The 18851-nt window shown below is 57.3% G+C and overlaps 1 protein-coding gene across 1 annotated transcript in view; it reads right to left on the minus strand.

Annotated features, from left to right (window-relative positions):
- Positions 1-3671: 3671 nt before the first annotated feature.
- Positions 3672-18851, minus strand: part of SLC25A42 (solute carrier family 25 member 42) — a 28136-nt gene continuing 12956 nt past the window's right edge. The window contains exons 2-8 of the mRNA XM_028087225.2: positions 14785-14899; positions 11042-11147; positions 9409-9434; positions 8403-8569; positions 7902-8018; positions 7169-7320; positions 3672-5945 (exon numbers count right to left, since the gene is read on the minus strand). Coding sequence (XP_027943026.1) covers positions 5638-5945; positions 7169-7320; positions 7902-8018; positions 8403-8569; positions 9409-9434; positions 11042-11147; positions 14785-14865 — 957 coding nt within the window. The 5' untranslated portion in view covers positions 14866-14899 and the 3' untranslated portion in view covers positions 3672-5637. The remainder of the gene's footprint in view (positions 5946-7168; positions 7321-7901; positions 8019-8402; positions 8570-9408; positions 9435-11041; positions 11148-14784; positions 14900-18851) is intronic.

Consider the following 18851-nt stretch of genomic DNA (forward strand, 5'->3'; position numbering starts at 1 on the left):
GTTTTGGTTGTCATGACTGAGGGGGACAGGGATGCTACTGCATCGGGGGAGGGTGGAGGCCAAGGGTGCTGCTCGGCACCCTGAGGTGCCCAGATGTCAGCGGTGCCCAGGCCCAGAAGCCCTGTGTTATAAGAGACAGGTATCGGGGCGCCTGGGGGGCTCAGGTCATGATCCTGGGCTCCTGGGATGGAGCCATGCGTCGCGCTCCCTGTGCAGCGGGGAATCTGCTTGTCCTTCTGCTGTTTGTGCTCTCTCTCTAATAAATAAATAAAAATTTTTTAAAGATTTTATTATTTATTTATTTATTTGAGAGCGAGAGAGAGAATGAGAGACAGAGAGCACGAGAGGGAAGAGGGTCAGAGGGAGGAGCCGACTCCCCGCTGAGCAGGGAGCCCGACGTGGGACTCGATCCGGGACTCCAGGATCATGACCTGAGCCGAAGGCAGTCGCGCAACCAACTGAGCCACCCAGGCGCCCTAAATAAATAAAATCTTAAGAAAGAAAGAAAATCCAATGACAAGTCAAATTTTCAACTGCAGAGAAGTGAGCGAAGGAAAAAAAAACAGTGGAAAAAAAGACTTAAACCAGAAGCGGGACCCAAGATGCGCCCACACACCTCGTGCCTCCGATCCACTCTCGTCCTGGTCCCTGGGACCTCCACCCTCGAGCCTCCTGACCTTGCTGTCTCTTCCCCTGTGGCCGCCTGGTCACCACCCAGCCCCTGGACGCCCTGCTGCTTCCCTGTCAGAATCGTGAAGATCTACAAGGCTGGTGACCGGCCGTTGGTGAGGGGAATTATGTTCCCGCCCTGAATTATGTTCTCCCAAAGTTCTACGTTGAGGTCCTAACCCCCTAGGATCTCAGGATGGGACTATCTGTGGATACTGAGTCTTTAAAGAGGTGATTAGGTTAAAATGAGGTCATTAAGATGGGCCCTGATCCAGCAGGACTTATAGGAAGAAATTTGCTTTTTTTTTTTTCTTCATTATAATTAAATTGGACACAGACATGCCTAGAGGGAAGACAATGTGAAGACACAGCCATCTGACTAGCTGCAAGCCGAGAGGCCTGAACAGACCCTTCCCTCATGGCCTCAGAAGGAATCAAACCTGATGACACCTTGAGTTTGCACTTCTGGTCTCCAGAACTATAAACGGAATAAACTGGTTTTAAGCCCCCAGTCTGGGGTACTCTGTTATGGCGGCCGCAGGAAACTCAAGACAGTGAGGGTATGTGCTATAAATGCTCCCATTGGGGCGCCTGGGTGGCTCAGTTGGTGAAGTGGCCAACTCTTGGTTTCGGCTCAGGTCATGGTCTCAGGGTCCTGAGATCTGGCTCGGCTCAGCGGGGAGTCCGCTCAAGGATTTTCTCTCCCTCCCTCTCCCTCAGCCCCTCCCCCTGTTCATGCGTGTGCACGCTCTCTCTCTCTCTCTCTCTCTCAAATAAATGAATAAATCTTTTAAAAGAATGCTACCACCTCCTTATAGGAATATCTGGCATTTGTATTCATCTCTGGATAGATCCCCCCCAAAGATGACCCCTGTCGTGAGGACTCAGGGCCCATGGTTTACCTGGGAGCTCACCCTAGGGAGACTCTTTGGGGGCAGAGACATGAAACAGGGAGGGAGGAGCCCTGTGGGGTTGCCGATGAACAGGTGACTAAGCGGGCAACCTGGGCTTGTTCCTGTTCGGGGCCTCGGGGGACAGTGTGGATCTCACTTGAGTGACCCACTCCAGTGGTGAGGGGCTGTCCCCAGTCATTGGCTAAGGGCTGCTCCTGGGGTGTCGGGTCATGCTCCTCGGGGGAGGCCCCCAGACCGGGTTGAGCAGCTTACAGCCAAAAGCAGCTGGGCTTAGGGAGGGGCACTGGCTGCGTCAGTGAACATAGTCCCTGATCTTTACTTAGCAGTTTGTTCCTGGAAAACCACATACTCATGCATGAATGCAAAGAGGCACATACAAGATCTGTTTCGGAAAGTGCCAGGAAGCTCAACCCTAACTGTCTTCAATAAACAGAACAGCCACTCCTATTGCCGGAAGTTGAGAGGCAGCTGAGAGCTTCAGGCAAAGCTGGATCCAGCAGCCCAGACAATATGACCAATAATCCAACTCCGTTCTTCATCTCTACTCCATTTTCTGCAGTGTCAGCTTCACCCTGGGATCACTTCCTATCTTGTGAACACAGGATAGTCCCAACAATTGCCTGTGCTTGTGTTTCTTCCCTTAGGGCCAGTGGGAGAGAGGGAGGGTGCTTCCAGAAGCTCTCCCTGGAAGTGCTTAGCAAACATCTCTGCTGTCTTGGGCCCAAATGGGGTCATGTGCCCACCTCTATATTTTAGGGGATGCCATGGTGATTGGGGGGAAATGGGGAGTTGACCCCCACCCTCCCAGGCTCAGGGGCTGGGACTGACCAGAAATCGGTAGGACGTGAGAGGCAAGCTGGGCAAGCCCCGGGAGCTGCTACCACGTTGTCATGGCAACAGATCACTAATAACCCCGCTGGCCATCAATAAAGGATGGGTAGATGTCATCATGGGCTACCACCCTGGGGAAACACCCAACTGTGCATAAACAATGAGTCAAACCATACACAAAAGGGACCAAAGTGTACGAATCCGGTCAGATGAAAGCAGCAGGCAAGCGGCTCAGGGCCCACGAGGCAGAACGTACTTGAAGCACTGCCCCCTTCAGAGTGTGCCCATGAGAGGTGCACGAGAGGCGCCCATGCTCACCCAGTCGCCCCTCGCCTGGAATGTGGAGGCTCCCACTTCCCGCCTCTGGTTGGGGGGGCCCTACAAGTTGGTCCAGGAGATGCGCTGCAGCAGAAGCAAGTCTCCATGGCCACCGTGAGACCTCTGGTGGCCTCGACCTTGGGCCCCCGCAGACAGTCACACTCGCTCCTAAAGCCTCAACCGGCCGAAGCGGGGAGGCCCTGGCACTCGACAGGTGGGCAGGGCATGGAAGACAAACAGTAGGACTTGGCGGCCCCGCTCGCTGCAGCAGGATGCAACCCATTCCGACTGGTGACGTGGCTCACCCCGTATGTCCTCAAAAGGGACAAGTGTTTATGCACGGGATGTCTCCAGAAGGACACGTGAGAAACTGGTAAAAGAAGACACCTCGGCAGAGGGAACTGGCAGGCTGACCTTCTCACCACAACCCTTTTGTGCAGTTGGGAGTTTTCTAGAAGACCTGTATGTAGTAATAATTCAAACAATAAACACATTAAAAAGGCTTATTCAAGGGGTGCCTGGCTGGCTCAGTCCGTAGAGTACGCGGCTCTTTTTTCTTTTTTTCAGAGAGGGAGAGGTGGGGGAGGGGCAGAGAGAGCCTCCCAAGCAGGCTCCAGGCCCAGCACAGAGCCCGAGGCAGGGCTCGATCCCACGACCTTGAGATCACCACCTGAGCCGAAACCAAGAGTCGAAACCAAGAGCCGGACGCTTAACCGACTGAGTCATCCAGGTACTCTGAGCATGCGACTCTTGATCTCAGGGTCTTGAGCTCAGGCCCCACATTGGGCGTGGGGCCTACTTAAAAAAAAAAAGTTTATTCAGGAATATATTAAAAAATCTGTCAAAATAACCTCAACCCTAACCCTGTTTTTGGTTCACAGGGGGTGGAGGTTGGGGGTTAGAGCCGAAGAAGAGAAGAACAGAAAAAAACGTCATTTTAATTTTTATTAAATATACTCTCTTGGCACAAATCTTTAAAATATATAAACATTATATATAAACAAAGTGTCTTCATGGCATCAAAATGTAACTCCAGATCAGGATGGACACCGGTGGGAGGGGTGTAGCTGCGGAGGGCACCGCCCAGCTTGTGTGCAGGGCTGGCGGTGGGGGGGAGGGGGGGTGGTTGCTGCTTAGGCCCACTCGGCTGAGAGCCACCTTGGGGAGGCACACCGGGGCCGGCAGGACCTGGGGCCCTCCGCCCTGTGGCCCAGCTGCGGCTCAGAGAAGGGTGCCGCCCAACCATCCATTTGGTCTCACCTGCTGGGGGTGGCCCCCAGCCCATCTCCCTGTGAGGGGTCCCTGCCTCTCCTGCCTCTCTGGGCCCTGGGCACTGGGCAAGGCCGGCAGAGGAGGTGGGACACTCCCCCAACAGAACAGCCATGGGACCCTGGGGACGAGCCTCAGGCCGGCCGGTGGGCACATGCAAGGAAGGACAGAGAGGGGTCTTCACAGCCGCAGGTCCAAGGCAAGAACAGAAATGGGACAGAATGCAAGGGAGAAACCAAAGTCACGACTGGAAACGTGCGTGGGGCAAACATGCCCTCCCAGACCCTGTCACGCAGGGTGGCTGCGGAGCGATCTGGTCACCCCTGGTCACTCTCCGCCTGGAACCATATGGGGCCGGTCAGGGTTTACTGTGACGAGACCCAGGGGCAGCCAGGTTGAAAGGCAAAACCAAAAGAAATCAAGAAACTCCACAAATCATTCGGAAATGGGCGTTTCTGCGTCCCTGTGACACCTGGCAGACCCCAGGGGGCTTCTCCATGAGACCCGCTCCCTGGGGGTGCCGTGGGGTACCCCAATTCCCACCCCCCAGGCCACATACCCTCTCAGGGGCTCCCACTTTGGGAGGATCAAGGCTGCCAGTCGCCTCCATGCACTCTCTTCACGGCAATCAGACCACCCTGTGTGCCTTCAACTGCCCTGAGTCCCGGCCAAGCGCCCGCTCAGGTGGGGAGCCAGGGACGTGCAAGATGCCACGGGCCCCCCCAGGAGCCGCTGTGCCTAGGGGCCGAGGGTTAGGGCCTACGGCCTGGCCTCTGTTGGTGTGGCCTGTGGGACAGGCGTGGGAGCTTCCTGGCCCAGAGGAAGTGACCTGGGTCCCCAGTTCTCAGCAGATACCTCCAAATTAGGACTCACACCCAAACCCATGGCGATTCCTCAAACCCTGCTGCCTGGAGGAGGCGCGACCCTCCTGGGAACATTACATACCGGGTGGGTAGGCAACAGAGGGGAAGACCCACTCTTGGGGCCCTACTTTGGCCACGGAGTCCAGGGTCCAAATAATGCTCTTGGGAGAAGGCTGTTCCCGAGCAGGAGGCTCTGGTGACACAGGAACCATGTCACCTGGGAAGTGACAAAGGCAGGACAGGTGGGGTGGGGGTGGGGGGCAAGAGGCTGTTTTTCTAGCCACAGCTGAGCAGGAAGCTGGCCCCACCTCACCAGGGCCCGGAGGCGCCTCTCTGTACGCCTTGGGGCTCCCTCCCCTCTGTGGGCACAGGGGCAGGTGGAATCGGGCTCTGGGCCCAGTGGGCACGAGGTCACTAGAACCAGGAGCCCGTCCAAGGTCACAGAGCGCCAGGAGGTGGCGCTGGTCACTCCCAGCTCAGGGCATTTGGGGCAAGCCCTCCAGGAGGCAGGGCCAGCCCTGGGGAGGAGGGCTGGGGAGAGCGCGAGAGCCCCGCCCACCAGTTCCAACATTGCACTTCAAGGGCCGCTGGCTTTGGGGACCGACGCCAGGCCTCCACAGCTTGTTCTACCAGGTGCTCCGACGACGCGGTTCCCAGGGTGGAACCGAGCATGCCCTCACTCCACAGGCTCAGAAACAAAAGGGGTCAGTGGTCCGCCGGCCACACGTGGATGCTCGGTTCCCTGTCTCGAGAGCTGCCAGCCTGCAGCGTCCCTAGCTCTGCAGGTGCCGCAGCAGGATCTGCATGAGGTCGAAGGTGGTGAAGCTGATGCCCACGGCGATGGGGCCCTTGAGCCAGTTCATGCTCAGGCCCTTGTAGAGGCCACGCACGGCGCCCTCCTCCCGCACGATGGCACGCAGCGTGTGCATGATGGAGGCGTGCGGGTGACCCGTGACCCCAGCCGTCTGCATGCGCCGCCGCACCACATCCAGCGGGTACGAGGCCGACTGCCCGATGAGGCCGGCACAGGCCCCAAATATCATGCGCTCGAAGGGGTAGGGCTGCGGGCGGCCGCTGTACTCTGCAGGCGAGGGACAGAAGGGCTGCGTAAGCGTGTGGCCAGGGGGCAGGCACGCAGCCCGTGCTGAATCCGTCCCGCACCTGCCGCTCACACTCCTTCACTGCTTGGGATCCAGACCCCCTGGCTCCCCGGGGCCTTCCCGCCCCGGCCCCCTCACCTCCCTGCCATTCCTTTTGAGAAGAAAAGTTTTTAAAAAGGCAGAAATGCACAAATAATCATTTAACCAAGTCCTACCAGCCAGAGCGAGCTCCCATCTAATCACTCCCGCTGCCGTCTGCAGCCCTCTCCACCGCCCCCCGCCCCCCCCGCTCCGCGGGCACCCTCTGCAGGGATGCAGGGGCATGGTGAAGTGAGCAGCTGCCAGGATAGGACATGTGGGTGGGACGGAGGAGGGCGCAGCAACCAAACAACAGGGTTCTTTAAAAATGTGTGCTTGTCAATTTAACACGAGGCACTGACGCCAGTGAGACGGCACTCTTCACTCAGCACACCGGCCGAACACGAAGGAATCCACCCGCACCCGAGTGGGGTGGGTGTGTGGCCACAGCGCTGGGGAGAGCGGCGAGTGGAGTAAATCCCAAAACCAGGGGCTCACACCCAACACGCTGGGAGGCGCTCCGGGGTGTCTGCGGATCACTGACAACGTGGAAACACGTAAGGGCTCCCCCAGTCGGGGAGGCCCACTCCACCGCTCAAAGGAAAACGGGACAGACCTCGGATGGGGTGGCGGGATGGACTCAGAGGCGGCCTGGGGCCCTGCAGAGGAGCAGGGCTGGGGGTGAGGGACACAGGACCTCGGTGTCCCCTGGAACAATTGCTTTCTTTAACAAAAACCATCTTGCAACACTGCTGACACCTGGTCGCCCAGGGCAGCAGGTTCGGGCGGTGGTATACGGTTCTCTGTGCTTTTCTGCGCTTTCTGAGTTTCTCAAAATTACTACCACCCAAGAGGGCTCTTCCCCTTCCGGCTAGGTTGTACCCGGCCACTCTGGGCACAAGGGGCTGCCACTGCACTTGATGCCACGCAGGACTTCACCAAGCTGGTCTTAAAACTCGGCACGGAAGGTTGGGAGTCCAGCTGCCTCCGTGGTGGCTCGGTGTCTATCTCGTTCTGATTCGGACCTTGGCCGGGAGCCCGTCCCTCCCAGGGCAGGGACCTCAGTGGCCCGCCTCTGAGTCTGTGCGGCCCCGGGGAGGAGCAGCCCGTGCTCCCGGCTCCTTACCTCTGTGCAGGCTCTTGAGCGTCTCATAGGTGAAGAAGCTCAGCCCCGCGTAGGGAATGACCCCCAGCACGGTGGGCGTGAATCCGTGGTAGAGGGTCTTTAGGCCCTCTTCTCGGGAGATGCGGACGAAGACGTGAAAGATGTTGCTGTACCTTGCAGGGCAGAGGGACGGAGCGGGTGAGCCGTGGGCACGAAGAGGGGCCGTTGGCCTCAACTAAAGCTCAGCTCCCTCCCGGAGTCTGGAGGGCCAGGGACTCGTTGCTGGTGCTTGCTTTAAGGAACACAACCATGTAGCAAAAGCCTTGGCACTGGAGGGGGGAAATGTGTGCCTCGGGCCATATCCCACCTTCGCTGCCCAGATCACTGGGGGAGCAGCCCTTGTAACCTATCTGTGCTAATTCAAAATGAAGACTTTGGGGGGCGCCTGGGGGGCGCAGTTGGTTAAACGTCTGACTCTTGGTTTCGGCCCCAGTCATGATCTCGGGGTCATGGGATCGAGCCCCGTCTCAGGCTCCCCATTCAGTGTGGAGTCTGCTTGGGATTCTCTCTCCCTCTCCCTCTGCCCCTGCCCCCCACTCTAATCTCTCTCTAAAAATGGATGGATACATCTTAAGAAAAAAAAAAATGAAGATTTTTGGTTCAATGTAAGTAGAAGCTGACCCCTAGGGTGAAAGAAACAACTACTGCCTTTCTGGGGCAGCTACGGAATGGCACGCCTGGCCCGGGAACTCACATTTCCTTTGGGGTCACGGCCATCCTGGCTCGGACCAGGTCCAGGGGGTAGGTCAGAGAAGCAGCTGTCGTTCCAGCCAGTGCGCCCGCAAGGAGGCGGGGCCCAGGTGGCAGGGCTCTGAAAGAGGGGGCAGGGAGAAAATGAGAACCCCCCCTCAAGACTTGGGGTGCCCACAGGTCTCGGCCAGTGGGGAGAACCAAGGAGTGGCCGGGGACTGGCTTCCTCATGGCCGAGTGATGGGGTCTCTTGGGTGGATGTCATTGTGAGGTTCCCATGGCTGCCTTTCCTTCCCATCCGCTTGTGTGGATGAATGAATGAAGCGCTCCTTCCCTACAGACACTGGGGGCATGGCTGGGGTCATGGGTCCCACTGGGACTTAGGTTCTGAGGGAAGAGCAGGCAAAGGGCAGGACTCCTGTCATGGTGAGCATGCGGAAGACGGGAGGGCAGGAGATGGGGTAGAGCTGAGAGGGTCTCGGGGGGGCTGGGGGCGGGCACTCACTCTCCGCGGAAGCCATAGTAGCGGCCAAGGATGCGCTTGTACTCCTCGTGGGCGCTGAACTGGATTGCGGCGTAGGGCACCACGCGCACCATGGTGGCCGAGTTCCCGCGCCACAGGCTGAAGAAGCCCTCGTTGAGGTAGGTGAAGTAGAGGAGCCGGAAGGCCTCCTGGGGGGGAGGGGCAAGGTCAATGCCCTTGCCTGCCCCGCTCCCCGCTCCACGGTGAACACCCTCTTTTGTCCAGCACTGTAACTGGGGCCCACATTATCGATCCCACCACACCTTGCCTCCCCCATATTCTCTGGGCCCCGTGTGGGGACCCCGCTCCCCCTAGTCCCCCGACCTTACGAACAGTAAAGTGAGCCAGGGCAAACCAGGTTTGCAGGTGACAGCCCCACACTGACGGTGTTTGATTGGTCTATCTGGTAGTCTAGCTTCTAAAGATATTCTTTATCTTTTCCCAAGAAAGTAATGCCTGCTCTCTGTTTAAAAATGAATCAAATGTGGGGCGCCTGGGTGGCTCAGTTGGTTAAGTGTCTGCCTTCGGCTCAGGTTATGATCTCGGGGTCCTGGGATCAAGCCCTACATCGGGCTCCCTGCTCAGCAGGGGAGTCTGCTGCTCCCTCTCCCCCTCCCCCTCCCCCTGCTCTTGCATTTGCACTCTCTAACAAATAAATAAAATCTTTTAAAAAAATGAATCAAATGTGAAATCATGGGTTTATAACTCCAAGTCCTCTCCCCACCACCCCAAGGACGAGGCTAGAGTGGGCTATATCCAGGCAGAGCTTGGGGTGCCAGGACAGGTGGCCCTTGCCCTGGGGCCTGGTGGGGGAGGCCTCGGTGCCCTGGCAGCTCGGAGAACTGGCTTGTGGGGGAACCAGAGGGAAAACACACGTTGAAAAGCCTCTCCCTCCACCCCTGGCCGTGTGCCTCCACCACCTCCTGTCAGCCTAGCAGGGCACATGGTGATGGCCCCAGAGCCAGGAGTTGGTGACCTAGTGGCTTACCTTGGCAGAAAATCTTTTTGAAGACACTGGAAAAAAAAACCAAAAAAACACAAAAACACAACAGAGACCATTAGATGTGAAGGATGGGACCTGGGTCTATGGGACCCCCAATGCAGGGGTTGCGTCTGAGCACGGGGAGTGAGAACAGCCACTGCGGATGCTCCCCCGCTAGGGGCTGAGGTGTGGACCATTCCCAATCACGGTCACCCTCCTCCAGGGAACCTCCTCACCCGCTGCACCCTGCACCCCTGGGCCCAGGGCCCCTGACATGTCAACTTATCCCCACTCAGGGGAGCTGAGCCACCACCTCCCTCCCAGGAAAAGTGAGGGTTTCTGCAGAGCCTGTGCTTCTTGGGGTTGACACTCAGCATCCCGCACCTGGCTGGACCCCAATTCAACCAAACCCTTTCAAGAAAGGCCTCCTAGCCACCAGCTGTGCAGAGCAACTGAGGGGCCTGGGCCTCTCAGAACAAGGCCCGGGGGTGTTCTCCGCTGAGAGCCCACCCTTTCTTCCCACAAGTGTGGGTGTGGCGCCCCTGACCAGCCTCTCCCACCCTCGCTGGCGGCCACCTTGCTCCCCGATGCCACGGCATGCTCCGCTGGCAGGCCCCCCACCGCCCTGAGCCGCTGTGGCCGACAGGGGTCATGGTCTTGCAGCCTCCCTCTCCACTCCCGGAGTGGAGCGTTGAGGAGTGTCTGCTGAGCTCCCAGGACACGCTCACACCCGCATCTGTGCGGACGTGTGTACACACCGAGGCCACCAGAGCTAAGCACAGCTCCCTGCAGGGCGCTACGTTGTGCATTCGCTCCAGGTGACAAGGCTGCCGACACATGGGGAGGCGGGTGCTCAGCCGCATGCCCTTTCGCACGCCAGCTTGCTCCTTCCAGAGGTTGATACTAACGTCCTGTTTTGTGGATGAGGAAACGGAGGCACGGGGAGGCTAAGGGACCAGCTCACGCAAGTGGGCATGGCCTGGCTTGAATCCGCAGTCCCTTCCTCCCGAACAGTGGAGGGGCAGGGGTCCCAGCTTGTGACTGCCTTCTTCTAGGAACCGGTCACTGTCTGTGGGACGGAAAGGCCTCATGTCTCAGGGGACCCTGTGGCTGCTACACCCAAGGAGGGAGTGTGACGGTCCCCAAAAGATGTCTGTGTCCTCGAGCCCAGTACAAGTGAAGGTGACTTTATTTGGAAACGGGTCTTTGCAGATGTAATTAAATTAAGATGAGGTCATACGGGAGTGGAGTGGGCCCTAAATCCAATGACAAGTGTCCTTCTAAGAGGAGAGGACACAGACATGGAGGGGAAAGCAGAGACTGGGGCGCCGTGACCATAAGCCAGAGATGCCTGGAGCCCGGGGCGCTGGAAGAGGCAAGGAGGGCGCCCCCCTAGAGTCTGCAAAACGAACCGACCCGGCTGGCACCTCGATTTCAGACTTCTGGCCTCTAGAACGTAAGCTGCTTGGTTTGTGGTACTTTGTGATGGCAGCCCTGGGATGCTAACAGAGTTTCTAAGTCGATTTTAAAGAGGCATTTTTTTAAAGCCAATTTGCAGTGCAGATCGGCAGCTGTGGAGGACGGGGGACTGCCGGGAAGCATCTCCATCATACAGAACAGAGGGACAGAGAGCATTTACCTTGGAAGATGATTTTGGTTCGGTCCAGGGGAGCTACTGCCGTTTTGGCAAGTGCACCGGCCAGGGCCCCAGACAGGAGGGAGCTGAGAACTTGCCTGTGATCACTCTGCAAGAAAACACAGGAATACAGTTTGTCATGAGAGAGAAAGGGACAGGGGTTGGCCCTGCTGGCGACTGCCCCCAGGAGGAGCATCTTCCTTCTGTCCCCTCGAGGGCTGTAAAAGGCATAACTGTGCAAGCGTCACAGCCCTGCTGGGCCGGGGGCAGGCTGTCACGAGTCCACCACCCACAGAACCTGGGTGGGACATAGTGAAAACCTTCCTGAGGGACAGGGACCATCTGCATGAGAGGTGACCCACTGGCGGGGCTGTCCCATGAGTTTCCAACTTCCCAGAGACAGCCTACGACAGGCCTGACCCCAAACAGATGGGTTACCCGCCCCCCCCCCCGACCAAGTGCAGACTCTGGCTGTGCCCACTGCCTGTGTGCGCTGGACAAGGGTCCCTGTGGTCTGGGCATCAGGCCAGTGTCAAGCAAGCAGAACCTGACTGTGTCCGTGTGACCCCGTTCCACAACTTTCCATCAGGCCCGCAGTGGCCGGCATCTGTGGTTCTTTATCCAACCAAGGTGAGGGTGGTGGTGATGGTGGCCAGCCTGCATCACGAGGCCAGCCTTGGAGCCAGCACTTTCCCGAGACTTCTCGAAGCTCCCCATGAGGAGTCGCACAAGAAATCACCAGCTCATCAGGTTGGCGTCTCCGTTTCCCCAGCTGACTCAGCCACAGAACTCTCGCCAAGCCATCACGGGGAGCACTGGGGACCGGGGGGGCTCCCATCTTCCCTGGCTCCACAGTGAGGAAGGACGGTGAGGGGCAGGTCATTCAGTGATCCCAGGAGTCCCTAGAGTCTGACAGGAACCAGGTGCCCTGAGAGGCCTTGGGACACAGTGTGTGTGGGTAGGGATGTGTAGGACACCTCCTTGCCCCTGGGGCTGCCAGTCCACACGGAGAGCCAGACATGAACTAAAGCTTTAGACAAACGTGTAGGGGCGCCTGGGTGGCTCAGGCGGTTAAGTGTCAACCTTGATTTTGGCTCAGGTCATGATCTCAGGGTCCTGAGATCAAGCCCCACATTGGGCTCCGCGCTCGATGCAGAGTCTGCTTGTCCCTCTGCCTCTGATCCCCCTCCTGCTCGAGCTCCTGCTCTCAAATAAATAAAATTATATTAAAATGTGTAGAGTCACCAATCCAGGATGGCTGTAAGTGGGGCCTTAGGGTCCCGGGAGAACATGGGGTCAGGGGTGAAGGGCTGAGGTTGAAGGATGAGGTGCAGCTAACTGGGATGTGTGTGTGTGTGTGTGTGTGTGTGTGTGAGAGAGAGAGAGAGAGAGAGAGAGAGAGAGAGAGAGAGAGATCATATAAGAAGGGGAGGAATGGAACACCCAGGGACCCAGGTGAGAAAAAGCCGGGGGTCCCGGGGGACCACAAGAAAGGCAGGGTGGTTGACACAGCAAAAGGGAGGGGGCACAGGAAGGAGAGAGGAGATGAAAGGAGGGTGGGGGCTGAACTCCAAGGAACCTGGGGGCTCAGCAAGCAGGCTGGTGTTTACCCAAAGAGAAATGGAAATGCACAGAAGGTAGACAGGCCATTTTAACTGTAACCAGAGAGGAGGCAGCGCATGCAGAAGCTCAGGGTGGAGAGATGGGGGCTAGGACTAGGGGATGGATAAGGGGCATTTGGGGGGTACAACTGGCAGCCTGGGTCTGAGTGGGCATGATGGGGTCCAGGGCCACTCCCCAGGTTTGCTCTGCTCAGCAGGTGGATCAGGGGTGAAGGGCTGGGCTCCAAGTCTGTCCGCACACCTGGCCTGAATCTGGGCTCTGTCCCAATTGCTTGCAGTAACCGATGGCCTCTCTGATCCTCCTTTCCTCACCCCTGACACACTGACGTGCTGTCTCCTGGCCGGGTCTGGGTGCTCCCCAGGGCTGTGATGCCCTACAACCTGTCCCTGTCCCTGGGGGGGATTCAGCTCCTTTCCCTTAATGTCCCCAGAACCTCCTCCAGCAGCCGGGCCCTCCCCTCCCTAGAGAAGCGATTTCCCACGGCAGTGTTTTCCTAAGTTTCTGAGGTGGAGCTTCACCTCTGGATTCCAACTTCTTCCTGCACGGAAGTCTGTCACTGGGGGACCCCTGCCTTTTCTGGATCACACAGCAAGGTTCTGGAGGTCTGGCTCCACCCGCTTTGTGAAGTGTGGATGTCAGGTGCTGGAAGGTTCGGTGGTGTTCCTGGCAACAGCTCCGAGGCCCAACTGGGTCCCAATCTCCTCTGGGGGTCAGCGTGATGACGGTTCACCTTGTGGGCCGCTGGGAGCCGAGGGCGTACCCCAAGGATGGTCCACATGCCCTGCTGCTCCTAGAGGCGAAGCCGAGGCGCCCCTTCCACGGCCTTTACGTGATCACATGTCGGGCACGCGTGACCTTAAACCTCACTCGGGATGTGGCACTCCGGGGATGTGCCGTGAGCCCAACTTCTGTGCTTGCTGGATGAGGCCGCCCCCGCCTTTGGCCAACGTTCCCAGTGACTTAAGTGACCAGGGCCGGCTGATTCTTTGAAGAGCTCGACGCAGGCGTCATGGATTGGCCAGGCTCCATACCCGTCAGACAGAGAGTGCGCACAAGTGAAGAACGAGCCAGATGGCCCAGTAGAGAAAAAGCGGGTGGTCCACAGATAGGAGCCACGCGGGCTGTGAACGCCACAAGAAGATGCTCAGCTCCTTCACCAAAGACATGGGTCTTGGCACAGTAGGCTCCCCCCATCAGGCTGGCTGAACGAACCAAGACTGATGGCGGCCGTGCTGGCCAGCGTAGCAGAAAATCAACACCGGCTGTGTCCCAGCGCATGACGGGCACCGGGCCTGTGGCTGGGCACGTCCGCTCGGTGGGATTCAGCCAGCCCACCAGGGGCTGGGGAGTTCGCTACACCATGAGGGACAGATGTGCCCGCTCTGGGGTTTGGCCTTGCTCCCGCACATCCACCCCCAGCGTTGCGACGGTGGCCCCACACGGTGACCCTACAAACCAGTCCTCCTGCCCATCTGGTGCTTCCCAGGGTGCCCTAGAATTTGAGGAAAGCTGGGGAAGGCCGGAGGATGATGCCGCTTCAGCCTTTGACCCCGTGGACTTTGAGAATGGCCCGTGGGCCCCAGTGCCGGGTTTCTGTGTGGGGCTGGGTCAGTCTGTGCTCCAGGTTCAGCCAGAAGAGCCTCTACTGGCTTCTTTGGTGAACGAGGATAGGGCTGATCCCATTTCTTTCAAAGGGAATATACCTTTTCTTCGAGAGAAGGGTGGAATCAGAGATGAACCTGAGAGAGGAGACTGGGAGCTGAGAGCGCACCCTGCATGCGAGCGCCAGCCCCCACAGTGGGCCCTGCCCATGACTAACTCTCTCATGCTCACTAATCCGAGCAAGAAAAGGAGTTCAAGGACACCTTTTGACTTCCTAGCCAAATTTGGGCGAGGTTCTGGCTTCTTACCAAGTGGATGGGCAGACTGGATCCACATCACAAACGGGACTTTAAATGGAACAGAAGGAGGCCAACCTCCTGCACCCCCCTCTGCTAACGGCCTCCCAACAACACAGCTCCACCCAGAGTATGTGTGTGTGTGGGGGGGCAATTTGCCATGGGGTGCAGGAATACAGAGGAGGGACCTCAGGAAAACGCCCATCAGGGAGGCAGGGTACTTGCCTTGGAATTGACGGGTGAGGGCAGGATGGCCTCGGCATCCTCACGCACACGCGCCGTACTCTCCTTCACACCATTACCCATTCCAGGCCAGCTCTGGGCAGCAGGAGACTCGGTCCTGGGAGAGAGGGGGTACGGTGAGACCTGGCGAGAGGAGGGCCAACCCGACCTGCCTCAGGCCTGTGACTCATCCCTGAGTCACCTGAAGCCTAGCAGGGTGCTCTAGCCAGACCAGCTTGTTTCCCTGCAGGGGAAGGACGCAGGCACCTGCATCCAAATGGCAGTCCCCAGCGCAGATCGCTTAATCATTGACAAAAGCCCTTCTCATTGGCTCTCTGGTTTGATCATCACAAACAGGCCTCTGAGTTGTCTGTTTTTTTTTTTAACCCAGTACCACCTGGCAGATGGGCTCAGAGAGGTGAAGCCACCTCTGAAGGTCACACAGCAGGAGGCAGAGGTGGCCCCACCTCCCTGGACTCGAGCACCCACTGGGCTTTTGTCAGCTTGGACCTGAATATCTATCCAAAGAAACACTTAGAAAATTACTCTTTTTCCTACTGCAAGTTTGCCCGATCTTTCTGGCCAAGCTTACAGTAAAGGGTCCTAATATTTGAGGATTCCTCCCCGGAAACCTCCATTTAACCTCTAGGTGGAAGTACCCACAAAGCTCAGCAAAGCTCAGCAAACCACAGTGAGGAGAACAGACAGAAAAAAGGATGAAGGACGAGTGTCACCAAGATGCCAACTGTGCACTGGGGTTCCTGGAGGTCTCGGTTCCCGTGCTTTAAGATTATCCAATAAATCGATGCACTTTCTTGTAAAATGATGCAAATGATGCAGACATCCCCTGAGCGGGCTGTGAAGGCCCCTCCTGCCCTCCAGGTCCTCCCGGGGACCCCACGTCAATGCCGGGGCAGAAGGCCCTAGAAAGCACAAAGAGGATTCCCCTCCACTTGTCCTCTGCTGCTGTTTCCCACCTCAACTGAGCCCTGGTTCCAGGAGGAACAGCTGCTTCTAAGGGCAGGAATGAGCCCAGAGCACCCTGAGGTGCCAGGCAGGAACGAAACCAATGCGGATGTGACAATAGGAGAGGCAGGAGAATCACAGAGCTGCCAGTGGTCAAAGCCGGAACGCTCTGAGCAATAAGCACTGGATTATAGCCCAAGGTATAAAATAAATATCCACAAGTCCACAGTTAGAAATAAATGATTAGAGGAGCCTGGCTGGCTCAGTCAGTGGAGCGTGCGACTCTTGAGCTCAGGGTTGTGGGTTTGAGCCCCATGTTGGGTGTGGAGATTACTTAAAATCTGGGGCACCTGGGTGGCTCAGTTGTTAGGCATCTGCCTTCAGCTCGGGTCACGATCCCAGGGTCCTGGGATCGAGCCCTCCATTGGGCTCCCGACTCCACGGGAAGCCTGCTTCTCCCTCTCCCACTCGCCCTGCTTGTGTTCCCTCTCTCGCTGTGTCTCTCTCTGTCAAGTAAATAAAAAATAAATCTTAAAAAAAAAAAATCTTAAAAAAAAAAAGAAAGACATGATTGAATTCATAAATAAATTGGGAAGAGGCAATCTCCCAGGCAGAAGAATCCCAGATAGTTTGTGTAGCTGCTTTGCTCTTGAAGAGGGAGTGTTCTCAAAACTGTCAAGGTCATCAAAAACAAGAAAGTCCGAGAAACAGTCTCAGCCCAGAAGAGCCTAAGGAGACGTGACGACTAGATGTCAGGTGGGATTTGGCGACAAGAAGAGGGTATTAGGGAAAACTGAGGAAATCTGAATAAACTATGGCCTTTAATTAATAGACATCTATCAGTATTTGCTCATTAGTTGTGACGAATGTACCAAAGTGAAGTGTTATTAGCAGTGGAAATTAGGTGTGTGGGGTGTAGGGAAACCGTTACCTTTGCCAATTTGTATATAAATGCCAAACTGTTCACAAACCCACAATGAGAAAGTAGGCCCTACGGAACTTTTCAAGCCAGCTGCTGGGGTATCAGCTTGTGGGGGGCACGGAGACTGTTTCACCCCCACCCGCAGTGTAGACAGCTATGACTCAGCACCATCCCCAATGCTATGGACCCCAGGGGATGGTCCCCACATCCAGGCACGCAGACGGATGGTACAGCCTTTCTGAGGGCTGTGTCGGGGGCGTGGGAACATTGAATGCGGACACATTCTGTGAAAAGTGCCTTCCTGAGAAAGGATCCAACCCTTTGGTCCCAGCCTCACACGGCTCTGATCTATGGCCGCACCCTCCCTCCAACTCCTGCTCCGAGCTCCCCAGGAGACAAGAGCCGGTTCGAGGCTGGCGGGTGGTGCTCTGCATTGGGCAGGCTGTGCAGGTTCAGAGGGGGCTGCCTGTCCAGCCTGGTGGACCTTTCTTCCCTCAGCTGTTTGGCTCCAGGACCTGCTGCGGGAACTCAATGCAGACAGTTCATGAGGGGGCCTTGGTGTGGTGGATGAGCACAGAAACGTTGCCACACAGAGCCGTGCAGACCTACGACACCGTGTCACTGCAGGAGACAGAGTGCCCGAAGCAAGTCACGGGAGCCCCCCAGAGACATCTCCACCCACAACTTATGATTGGATTCCAGTGCGACTGGAAAGGGTCTTTGCAGATGTAATTAAGGAAGGGATCACGACAGGAGACTTTCCTGGATCATCCCCCCACCAACGTGATCTGATCAGACAGAAGAGGAGACAGACAGGAAGGCCATGTGACCGGAGGCAGAGACTGGGGTGATGTGGCCACAAGCCGGGGACCCCCGGGAGTCCCCAGAAGCTGGTAGAGACAAGAGCCTGCCCTGGAGCCTTCAGAGACTTGCACGGCCACACACACCTCAGTTTTGACCTTTTTAACCTCCAGAATTAAGAGACTAAAATTGTGTTACCTCAGGCCTCCGGTCTGTGGGGACTTGTCAAGGCAGCCACAGGACACTAAGGCTAAGGGCCCTTTTTAGGGAAGGGGGGGCCGGGGTCCCCCAGCGCCGGAGAGTGGGCAGTCTCAGGCTGCCAGCCACTCAGCTGGGTTCAGCGCCTCCTGGCAGTGCTCCAAGGCTCACAGAGTGGAGAGGAGATCCTTGCCCTGGCGAAACCAGGGGGGAAAGACCTCGAGCTTGTCCCTCAGGCCAAAGGCTAAGTTCTCTAAGAAACAAAGAGCTCTTTGCTCTTTCAAATCAGTAACAAAACAAAACCAACTCAAGACAAAAAAGGGCAAAGAAATAGCCCCGTCACCAGGAGACTACTTTAAAATATGACAAAAAAAAAAAGACGACAGATGCCCGACTGTGCTCGTAACGGAGAAAGGCAGGTGGAACCCTGAGTGAAAGGCTGTTTGCAAGTACAGAGGCAGTAATGAAGTGTGCATGAGGTGGGGACGGGCAAGGAGGGAGGCTGGGGGTGGCGCCTCTTTGGGGGGTCTGGCAAACGCCTTGGAACGTGTGCTCCCCAATACATGCACATGGGGACTCGGGGGCCGCTGAGGCTCCCAGCGAAGGCCTGCAAGAGAAGCTACGCAGGGGGATGGGACAGAGGAAGTGCGTGACTCACATCCCCATGGGGGAAGGCCACTCAACCTGTCACTAATGAGCAGACCCCATCTTGATGAAGTGATCAAGGTCAACACCACCGGCGACAGGGCCGACCGACAGCTCGCCTCCCCCACACAGTGCCCCAGGACGGACACGTGCCTTCAGCGGGATTCCTCCCAAAGGCGCACGGCCTCCGGCTAATGAGGAAGCAGTGGACAGACCACCCGGAGGGATGCTCCACTGGGCCCGACCCAGCAGTTCTCAGCACAAGTCTGAAGGCTGTGGACGATGATGGAAAGGCTGAGGAGCCGTCACAGGTCAGGGGACACGAGGCACATGGGATGACGAGTGCAACGTGGGGGCCTGGACCAGAAGGAGCATGTTAGGGGAAGCTCTAGGGGGGGGCCCACGTCCAGGCTGGAGGGGAGCCCCCCCGTGGCGTCAGTGCCTATGTTCTAGGCCACACGACTGTATCCTGAATGGTGCTGACACGGGGGGCGGCTGGACAAAGTGTCTACTGGAACTCTTAGGATTTCTACCACTT

This window comes from Eumetopias jubatus, unplaced genomic scaffold, assembly GCF_037043125.1.
Source record: "Eumetopias jubatus isolate StellerSeaLion01/CBP00866 unplaced genomic scaffold, mEumJub1_p1.0 scaffold_1, whole genome shotgun sequence".
NCBI lineage: Eukaryota > Metazoa > Chordata > Mammalia > Carnivora > Otariidae > Eumetopias > Eumetopias jubatus.